Source organism: Eurosta solidaginis, chromosome 3, assembly GCF_040869045.1.
Source record: "Eurosta solidaginis isolate ZX-2024a chromosome 3, ASM4086904v1, whole genome shotgun sequence".
Lineage (NCBI taxonomy): Eukaryota > Metazoa > Arthropoda > Insecta > Diptera > Tephritidae > Eurosta > Eurosta solidaginis.
The window spans coordinates 12480002-12491552 of record NC_090321.1 but is presented as its reverse complement, the minus strand read 5'-3'; the positions used below and the strand labels follow the sequence as shown (position 1 = coordinate 12491552).

Genomic DNA, 11551 nt, shown 5'->3' with positions numbered 1-11551 from the left:
TTTTAAAAATTCTATACTATTATTTATATTGACCAAATTTATATAAGTTAAAAAAAAAAATTTATTGAACTTTATTACGTTGCTTCAGTTTATCCCGAAGTTACTTGTATTGCGGCACAATGATATCCCTCATTTATGGCCACCACTGTATATGTAAGCAGATTTTGTGTAACTTTCAATTTTCTTTAATGCTGGCTGGCAACGGTCAAAAAATGCTGCTGGTAACCATAGTAACGGGTGATCGGCGGTAGTCGTGCTCACACGTACTTGTCGGCTTCGCGTTGATGAAAATCAAAATGTTTAGATTTTTTCGCTTGACAGCTGGTCTATTTGATCGTGGCCAACGTGATTGACATGCATTAGTGTGTTAGTTTTGTGAGAACGTGAAATGAGCAAGCTCGCGGAAGAAAAATATTTTACGTTGCGGTTTATTGAAACCTACGAATGCAAAGGTCAGATGGAAAAAAATTACCAAAAATCAGGTAATTTTCTTAGTGGCTTGAGATTAGCATATTGTTATATTAAAATTGAATAAGCTACAAAACTGCATACTCGAAAAAATTCTTAGAAAAAAGTTCAAAAATTTTCATGAAAATTCGCAAAATTTACAAGCAATAGAAAATCGTCATCCGATGACATGTTTACGTCTGCACGTTACGAATTTTCAATACAAATGGCGCTTGATGTTTCTGCTTGTGTGGTGGCCGGGCAAGCGACAATCACCCGATAAGCACACAACCACCCGTTGCTATGGTTACCAGCAGCATTTTTTGTGCCGTTGCCAGCCAGCATAATGCGGTAGTTACTCACGAACGTACGTACCAAAAACGTGTCAGCTGACACGACCTATCTTATGAGTGTGCAATGTAAACGAAAACTCACCGACGTGCAACGCCCGTACGTACGTAGCCCGGAACGTAGAAATCAAAACAATTTTGATTTTTCCCGTAAGAACGTGTCAGCTGATCGCTCTCTCACTAGACAGAGTTGCCTAGTAAACTTTTGTACGCTAATTTTTGACCGTTTGCAATTTTATGCAAAAACGCCTAATTAAAGTTTGAAAAATTGTGAAAATAATTCGAAATAATTATGTAAAAGTGCTGATTATAAATATTTTATCTATTTATGCTTATTTAATATGTATTCCGGCCTTTTACAATATCAAAAATTAAATTGGAAAAAGTTGATGTTTCCATAAGCATACATGCAAAATGGTCAATGGCAACAGTGCTTATCTGTAAACAATACACACACAAATATGTTATGTACATGTACACAGACGCACACATTGATTCCTACGGGCTTGAGAGTTCGGTCAAACGTGCTTCGTACGACAAACGTCCTTACGTACGGTACACGTCGGTGGGTAACTGCCGCATAAGGATGTATGTACGTATTTACATACATACGTTTATACGTAATAACAATAATTGTTTACCCTAATATCCGCATCGTTAGTTTCATTCACAAAGGCCCTAACCAACAAAATTAAAATTTTACAGGAGAGGCAAAAATCATTTTACTTTCAATTAGATATGGCATTTTAAAAGTGGCATAATTCCGTAGTTATTGGTTCTAACATTTTTAAAAAATTTTACTGATTTTTTATATAATGCCAAAATCTCTGAAAAAAGCAGTTTCGAAAAATCTGTGAGCAGGGCCTTTGTGTATTAAACTAACGATACATATGCATGTATATAAGTATGTAAACTTTATTCGTAAGCATAAAAGGTCGTATTTTTTATATTTAAATATAATATACATATGCATAACATGCTTGAGTCGGTACGCATCGAAGCTGCTGAACACAATAACATTTTTCTAGATTTTGATGATCGAACACTGTATCAAATGGCGAGCTTAAAGACAAATAAAATTAAGTAAGTTCAAATAAGAACTACTATTATAAAATATATAGGATTGCGGTCTTCTACCATGTTTTAACAGAAGTTTTGACGAAAAAAATCCTTTTAAATGTTCTTAAGCCCAATATATTACCCTTTGCTGTATTTGCGCATGTTTGATATGTATCGACTCATATAATCAGTATGCATGGATGCAGATGGCTGGAGTTATGCCTTCACTTATGGATGTACATGTATAACGTTAGCGGCTCTTATAACGATAACAAAGGACTGCAACAATCAACCAATACAACTAAGAAATTAAGAATTTGGAAAATGGGAGCAGCAGTGATGTATGTGTGTATGTTTTTCATTCCATCTCAATAAGGAGGACAATCAATTACGAATAAATTTGTGCACAGACGCACTAGTCACTAAAAATGTGTGTATGCATATATATATATGTATGTATATATGTATATATATTATTTTGCTTCATTCAACCACCAGGTAATCACTACATATTTATATGAAATTATTCTACAGCAAATCCACATGTTTCCTCCACAGCCTGCGTCAATTTATCGCACAGCAATTGATAGGTTTCATAAGGCGGTAAATCGATGCGATTAAAGCATGTATGTGCTTTCGGTAAGTTTTGAGTTGGAACATCTGTTGTAAGATGTATGGTAAATAAGCGTGGCCCAACTGCTCCAGTTGATCCTTGGAGTGCTCGAAAACCTTGCAATGGTACACGCGATGAACCAGTAACAAACTGCAATAATCGCGCACGCATCTCAGAGGAATATGATTCCACCACCTGCATAAATAAAGCAAAAAGGTTATTAATAACAAGGAAGGAAGGCTAAGTTCGGGTGTAACCGAACATTACATACTCAGCTGAGAGCTTTGGAGACAAAATAAGGGAAAACCACCATGTAGGAAAATGAACCTAGGATAACCCTGGAATGTGTTTGTATGACATGGGTATCAAATGGAAGGTATTAAAGAGTATTTTAAAAGGGAGTGGGCCACAATTCTATAGGTGCACGCCATTTCGAGATATCGTCATAAAGGTGGACCAGGGGTGCCTCTATAATGTGCTTGTACGATATGGGTATCAAATTAAAGGTATTAATGAGGGTTTTAAAAGGGAGTGGCCCTTAGTTGTATATGTGAAGGCGTTTTCGAGATATCGACTAAAATGTGGACCAGGGTAACCCAGAACATCATCTGTCGGGTGCCGCTAATTTATTTATATACGTAATACCAGGAACAGTATTCCTGCCAAGATTCCAAGGGCTATTGATTTCGCCCTGCAGAACTTCTGCATTTTATTCTACTTAATATGGAAGCTGTCACACCCATTTTACAAAGTTTTTTCTAAAGTTATATTTTGCGTCAATAAATCAATCCAATTACAATCAATAAACCAATCCAATTACATTTCATCCCTTTTTTCATATTTTGTATAGGTTTTTGGCATTTTTTTTTTTCATTTTTCGTAATTTTCGATATCGAAAAAGTGGGCGTGGTCATAGTCGGATTTCGGCCATTTTTTATACCAAGATAAAGTGAGTTCAGATAAGTACGTGAACTAAATTTAGTAAACAATTTTTGTTGTTATATCGGCCTACTGATTTTAAGATCGCGGGTTCGAATCGAGCTCAAGGCCTAACAATAATTTTTTATCATTATTATTGTTATGATAAATTTTTTCTTAATTGAAAAAATTTTTAAATTAGAATAGAAGAAAGAAAAAATTTAGTAAAGATATATCGATTTTTGCTCAAGTTATCGTGTTAAGGGTCGAGTGGAAGGACAGACGGTCGACTGTGTATAAAAACCGGGCGGGGCTTCAACCGATTTTGCCCATTTTCACAGAAAACAGTTATCGTCATAGAATCTATGCCCCCAAATTTCACAAGGATTGGTTAATTTTTGTTCGACTTATGGCATAAAAATTATTCTAGACAAATAAAATGAAAAAGGCCGGAGCCACGCCCATTTTGAAATTTTCTTTTATTTTTGTATTTTTTTGCATCATATCATTACTGGAGTTGAATGTTGACACAATTTACTTATGTACTGTAAATATATTCAATTTTTTGTTATAATTTTACTTTAAAAAGTGGGCGTGTTCGTCATCCGATTTTGCTAATTTTTATTTAGCACACATATAGGAGTAACGCTCTTGCCAAATTTTATCATATCTTCAACGACTACGTCATAAGGTCAACCCACCTACCAAGTTTCATCGCTTTATCCGTCTTTGGTAATGAATTATCGCACTTTTTGGGTTTTTCGAAATTTTCGATATCGAAAAAGTGGGCGTGGTTATAGTCGGATTTTGTTGATAGCGATATGAGATGAGTGCCCAGAAACCTACATACCAAATTTCATCAAGATACCTCAAAATTTACTCAAGTTATCGTGTTTACGGACGGACGGACATGACTAAATAAATTTCTTTTTTCGCCCAGATCATTTTGATATATAGAAGTCTATATCTATCTCGACTAGTTTATGCCGTTACGGATTACCGTTATGCGAACAAAGTTAATATACTCTGTGAGCTCTGCTCAGCTGAGTATAAAAAGAAGAGGTTTTGAAAATCAGCACAAAACACTTACCTGCCAGAACCAGATCACTTGCTGCGTTTCTGGTGTACAATGTTTCAGTCTTGTATTGATGCGCCAGTCATTAACGTCAATGCTAGATATTCCTCCAATCACCAATTCTAATTCACGCTCATCAAATGGACGTAAAAGTTGACTTGGGATAAGTTCACAAAATCCTACATAAATATAAAACAATATGTAATATGTCAATAGATTGATAGACGAGCCTTAGTCGCCAAAAAATATTTAATAGTACACGACATTTCTGCCTTTATGAATTTAGCTGTGTCCACTTTCCGCATAAGCGAAAAAGTGTATGTCGTCGCTATTCGCGTCACTACACTACTACTATTCGCGCTACTACATATCGCTTGTTGTTGTAGTTGTTGTAGCGATAAGGTTGCTCACCGAAGGCTTTGGGAGTGTGATGGTCCTTTGCCGGATACAGATCCGGTACGCTCCGGTAATACAACACCATGAAGGTGCTAGCCCGACCATCTCGGGAACGATTTATGTGGCCACATTAAACCTTCAGGCCATCCCTCCCTCCCCACCCCAAGTTTCATAAGGAGCTTGGGGTCGCCAGAGCCTCGTCTGTTACTGAAACAGAATTCGCCGCGGGTAGGTGTGGCAATTGGGTTTGGAGAAGCTATATATTGCGCTGGCAACCTGAAGGGTTGCGCTACACAGCCCCTTGAATCTGGTATTTTAGTCGCCCTTTACGACAGGCATACCTACCGAGGGCATATTCTGACCCCCTAACCCGCTCATTGACTTCAATAGTGTCACAACTCAAAAAACATGACTTTTGAATTAATAAAATATAAACGTACCCAATAACATGATCTATGTTGTATAAAAAAAATTGTGTGATCCGTTCCAAATTTACCACGTGTTACGTGAAATGAAAATATGCCTTTATATGCGCAACATATGGCAGTTAAAATCTTTGAATGGCTCTCCTGGAAAATTGTGTTTTTTGAGTTATGACACTATTGTAGTAAATGAGCGATATGTATACATACATAACTGCATCAAAAAGTGAAAACCCAAGATGTTGTCGTTTATGTTGTTTGGCGGCTAAGGATCGGAACGTGTGAAGTGTGTATGTGGATGTATACAAGTCATATTATTGATACCTTTTTGTAATGCCAAAAATTGTTGTTCGATGCCGCGCATGAATCTATAATTCACGTAAAGCTTTACATATTCTCTTTTATTATCCTCAGTAACTTGTATCGAGGCTCCTGATGGTTTTAGTTCATGTACAACCAATGCTCCGAAACTATTATTTTCTACACTAAATGTGGAATCTATAATACCGGTTATATTATTTTCGCTAAAAGAGAACAGTTGATTATAATATTTTATGCTTGTATATGAATTAATTATAAATTTATATTAGCTTACAGCATCCATGTAAGACTGCGATGCAATTCCGGATCGACACCTTCAATGTCGCTTAAAGTAATCGGTTTGTTAAGTAATTGCTTATAAAAAGGTGTTGTGAATCCACCGTCTAAGCAATGTCCATGAAAAACCGCTATTCCAAGAATGCGGCCAACAAAATGAAAATACGACAAGTGATCCGGATTGACACCTAAAATATATATTTAATTTTTTATGCACATATGTATGTACATATGTAAATGTTGAACGTGAAATATTTTATTAAAGTAAATAGTTTGCTTACCGGAGTCTGGATTAATCTGTAACGTATAATGATCATCCCGTGAATATTGAAATAATCCATACTGAGGATTAAGCATTTCACGTGAAAGTAAATGAAGCCATTCCCGAGCGACGCCGCCGTAGTCGAGACCTTCTTCGCCTTTAAATTTAACCATTAAACGTTTACGCATATCCTTCGGTCGCATTTTCATTATCAGTCTGTAACTCTCTTCAAAGATTTCGTTACGGGACACCTCAAGACGACAGTGACCGGACTGTGGTTGTAGTGTCTGTAGTTCGGTACGTAAAGCACGCATTTTTCCAACTAAATCGCGACGGTATTTAGGCAGCAATTCAGCACCTTCTAGAAGCCCCTGTGGCAGATCTGCGGGTGGTGCTATAGATGAACTATTTGCTATACGATGTGGTGTACTAGAGCCTCCACTAGCACTATTTCCATTACCAATTGCACCAGCGCTATTTCCAGCCGATAATGGATGAGATGATGCAGGTGATAATTGTTGAACTATGCTACCGTTGCCCGTAGAAACCGCCGGCGGACCTGTTATACTAGAACTATTGCCAGTATTGGACAAGGTACCGCGTCTTATCATTTGCAATATATTACAGTTAAATCGTGGATCGGTAAATTGAGTTGTTCGATTATTATGATCTACAAAGTACACTCTACCAGAAGCAGTTTTTCGTTGTTCCCAACCACTCGGCAATGGCCCGATTGCATCAAGTGTTAAATGTTGTGTGTCAAAATCGCGTGGTATCCGTGGATCATGCCATGTCGATACACCCGTAGGAGTGTGAAAAAAGTACACTTGACCTTGTTGAGTTGTTCTCATTTCATAACCAGATGGCAGATCCATGAATGGACGTGCCGCCAGATTAGCGCCGCTTACATTGCACATCGCATAGCGATGAGCGCCTCCGCCACTGTTGCTAGCAGCACGTGAGCTTCGAGAAGGACGCCGACGCGACGATTCGTCTGTGTTACGTGAAGCACGACGCTGCGAACGCTGACCCGAAGCAGTAGTTGCCGAAGAAGCACTTGGGATGGCAGTGTTTGTACAACCCGAAGTCACAGCACGCTCACGTTCTCTATCACGATCACGATCTCTTTCCCGTTGATTGCTATTTGACATTGTGTTCGACTGCGTTGATAATTGTAAGTTTGAATTTGCATTAGGACTCTGCATAAGGTTTTCACCACTAGCATTGCCATTTCCTGATAGCGGGCTAGTTGTCGCAGACAATTGTTCATTAATTTCAGTATTCCAGCCATTGGTATGTGCCTGAGCACTATTGATTCCAATTGTATTACCACCATTACCATTAACCTAGATATAAAATTCAAAAATAGTCAATAAAACTTGTTTAATAATTTAGGTATTCGCAATACTTGATTTTGGTTATGCTGACGCTGCGGTGTTGACGGTGTCCCTACATTTTGTAGTCCATCACCCGACTCTGAAGAATTTTGACCATTAAATGGTGAACCGCTTTGCGGTACATGCGGTGTTGATATTGATTTGTGTGTTTTTCCGTGTGCCATTCCATGAGAAGAGCTGCCTGGATTTGGCATAAAAGATGTAGTCGCTGCTGTTGTCGTTGTTGTTGAAGCTGATGTCGAAGTCGAAGTTGTCGCTGTAGTCCCATCGGATATCTTAGTTGCACTAGAGCTTGGCTGATTTGCCTGACTGTTGCCGCGAACTGGTTGAGATATTTTTTTTGTGCCATTGGATACTGTCACTGACATATTATTTACATCTTTGTCTTCACCCTTTGGGCTACAATTTTCCTTTCCTAATTGTATTGGCGCGTTTGTATTACTACAATTATTAATACTGCTATTCCCCACGCCAGATGAGGTGAGTATTTCCGTGGAATGACGTCTCTCGTCTCCTTCTTCACTACCATTTCTTCCATCACCGCAATTATTTTGCCCATTAAGAAGATTGGTACAAGTTGTCGATCTTGTTGGACCAGGAGGTTGGAGCAAGTTGTTGGTACCCTGATTATTTTGCCCAGCCGAACGTTGACGCTGCCGCGTAGTTGGCCGATCCCATTGTGTTGATTTTGTGGCATGATTAACATAATATACCCGACCGTTGCCAGCGCGACGCTCCTCCCAACCCTCCGGTAAACTGTCTTCGGATGAATCATCTTCAGATGGACCTCGCACATCACCACCGGGCCCCACTACAGCCAATGGATTACCACCACAAGGTCCATCCTTCGATAATAAAGCAATGATAATTTGACCCCGAACCATGTCGTCGTCTTCGGGGGAGAGTTTTCCCAAATTTAACCGTGTGACTAAGGTATATAAATATATAGTGTCGTATATCTTACTTAAAATTAAAATTTAAACTTACATCCCATCCCTTTCAGCCTCTGTATGGACTCGGCTGGTATACGTACACAACCAAGAAATCCACTAGCCTTGTGTATTTTGCGCTGATTCCATACTGTTATTGTAACAGCATCATTACTACCCACAAAAAGATCGTAGTGTGCATTCCATTTAGGATCTAAAGATGACTTGCTAATATCCGTGGTATAAACCTGTGATGTGCCCTCGACTTGTACCTTTGCAAATGGATCAGGAAGTCCTGAAGCAGATAATTAAAAAACAAGTAAGTCGTTTGCATACATGCATGTACATATGTATGTTTTATAGTGTTTCAAATAAAAAAAAAAATCTTGTATTTTTGATTTGAATTGAAGCATGATTCCAATTATTTGGTGGAAAATAATATATGGACGCTAACAGGGGGCACCAAGAGATTTCAAAGTCTTCCCCCACCTGCTTCTCTGAACCCAGTGGAGATCTTCCCATAACTTGCCCACACCAGCAAAAACGCTGTAGCTCTTCACAGCTTAGCTAAACATCATCGTCCAGTTGGAGTATTATAGTTCGAGTATGCTGAATTTACCGGCTGAACGGTCAAAGTCTGCCGCCGTTGTGTAGATCTAGTGTGTTGACCTATCCATCAAAAATATTTAAGAAAATTTGTATAAATGGTATTGATTGTCCATCGGCATTACCCTGGCACCAAAAGCTCGTCCGAATTAGCAGATAAATGTTAGGGTCGGCACAAAACATGTATTTAGGTGAGCCAGTTCGTAGAAAAACGAATACACGATAAGTAGCCTTCGAATTAGATGGAAAGCTAGACCTTAATCTTCTCAGATATATATCACATTATTAGTAGATATGTATCTCTTCCGTAAACCTTGGCGGATAGTCGGGTTTTTCTTCTCGTCGCGCAGACGCTGATACATTTCTAAACAATTTGTTGAAGAAAATTCCTCAGAAGAGGATCGCGGTCTGATGCTTCCTTTTGCGGGAGACCACAATACAATTCTTGAACTGAAAATTCTAGAATGCGGTTGACCGTTGATATTTCTTATTTTCTGGTTATGTCCACCAATAAAAAATTCGGTTTTGGATAAAATATCATAATATTAATGTTAGAACGCAAAAATATATGGTAATTCTATACGACAGCATGACATTGGTAATACGCGTCCAAAAATACCGAGAGGTGTATTGACCTCGACAACAATAATCCGAAGGCGGAAAATAAAAATTGTAGATCGTTCAAAAGATATTAACAAAAAGTCGAAAAATTACCCCGGAGAGCTCCAAAACCGAGTATGGGATCCATAGTATTTTTGCGCAGAACACCTTTCTGCATTGGCGGCCTTTGGCCGCGCTTATAAAGTATTACCTTGGGTGGGTCCAACACCGGTTTGGGGACCAAAACTATATCCGCGGAAAACACTTATGTTCACAATTTGTTTGTGGGTGCAACAAAATTATCAAAATTACAACAACCACATGAAAATTTTCAAAATTTCTTTTGCAAATATCTCTTGACATACCCAACATTTTTTATCTCTGCTTTCGGATTTGCGATCCTGATCAAAACGCGTCTTTTGATACCCCTCTTGATATTTTTGGACGTGTATTAAGAGTATCATGCTGTCGTATAGAATTACCAAATATATTACAGTTTGTTATATTTTTGTTATGCAAACAACACCAAAATAATAAAAATGTGAGAGCAGACCTTGTAATATTTATACCACGCTACCTCGTAACCTATCGAATTGACAAAGAGAAAATATTTGGTACATGCTTGGCGTATACGTAATTTTTTATATAAAACCAAATTTGATTTTGAAAATTAAATAATCGAATAATTGTTAAGTTGCGGTTATTCGAATAACCTAAGTAAATAAACTATTCGAATAGTGAAACTCGATTAATAAACGTACAAAAATCTATAATCGAAAAATCAACTTATTCAAATGTTTTCAGGAGCCCTAGTATTTTGGTAAATACAAATCTGTTGGTTTTTTTTATAACAGTCAGTAGAAATCTCATTATATGGTTTCTGTCTGAAAGGTTGGCATGCGTAAATCTGTACATAATGGGTTGGCTTGTTCAATTTAAATTCAAGTTTGTTTTAAGCTCTGTAGAGGACAATAGAGGCTTAGTTCTGCAATGGCGAATAAACTCCTTTCATCGCCAGCAGAGATTTTTCGATTTCTACTTCGTGTATTTGGTGTTTTTAAACGGTTTTATTTAGGTTGACCTGACAAGCTGCTTGGCTGCACGGCCGTTGTGAACGAATTTTGCAATTGAAATTTAAGTAACTTCCCGATAAGCTACAAGCTTGAAACTTGGAATATAGTTCAGAACCCTATGACAATGCAATAATAAAAAAAATCGCCGCTAAGTGGCGCAAGGATCGAGATATTCACAAAAATCGTATTTGTGGTCCGATTTGGCTCATATTTGGAACACATAATACATACATGAATAGAAAGTGACCTATGATGTCCGATTTGGTTCATATTTGGAACAAATATTACATATTCCGGTAGAAGTGACATCAAAATATTTTGGAGTTGGAGGAGGGACAAGCACACGTAGAGTCGAGTAAAGTCTTTGGAAGGATTATGTATTGAGGACTTAGATTGTAACAAATTGTCAAGAAAGAGTCTATTACAAGTTGTTTGAGTCACTAAATGAACTAAATTGAATGAGAAATAATAGGCAAAAAATATAATAAAATAATTAAAAAAAAATTTAAGTAAAACGATTTTATTGAAAACAATACTTACATGAAGTAATAAAAATACTAAAAGCTAGAAAATAATTAGGTAGGTCCTAGGTACTAGTCATCACACTCCTCATCAATCTAGGGCGTTGATCGAACAATTAAATAAAAGAGTTGGGCGCGTAATATAGCCAAGGACGACAAAATCGATATGTGCAGAATTTGATGCTATTTACATATGTGCTCAGTAGTTCCAAAAATAATTTGTTTTTTTGACCACTTTTAATGTTTTTTTTTTTAAACTTCAAAAGTGGGGGTCCAACTCTTCGTC

The 11551-nt window shown here is 37.6% G+C and overlaps 1 protein-coding gene across 10 annotated transcripts in view; it reads right to left on the bottom strand.

The window, feature by feature from the left end:
• Positions 1-2303: 2303 nt before the first annotated feature.
• The window catches only part of Smurf (SMAD specific E3 ubiquitin protein ligase), a 59644-nt gene continuing 50396 nt past the window's right edge, over positions 2304-11551 (bottom strand). For 9 of the 10 annotated variants that reach the window (XM_067770842.1, XM_067770843.1, XM_067770849.1 and 6 more), the window contains 7 exons: positions 8524-8760; positions 7548-8464; positions 6159-7485; positions 5876-6065; positions 5605-5804; positions 4478-4641; positions 2304-2664 (listed from right to left, as the gene is read on the bottom strand). In XM_067770842.1, coding sequence (XP_067626943.1) covers positions 2380-2664; positions 4478-4641; positions 5605-5804; positions 5876-6065; positions 6159-7485; positions 7548-8464; positions 8524-8760 — 3320 coding nt within the window. In that variant the 3' untranslated portion in view covers positions 2304-2379. Of the gene's footprint in view, positions 2665-4477; positions 4642-5310; positions 5428-5490; positions 5805-5875; positions 6066-6158; positions 7486-7547; positions 8465-8523; positions 8761-11551 lie in introns of those variants that run through there. The other variant, XR_010950489.1, reaches the window with a different exon arrangement.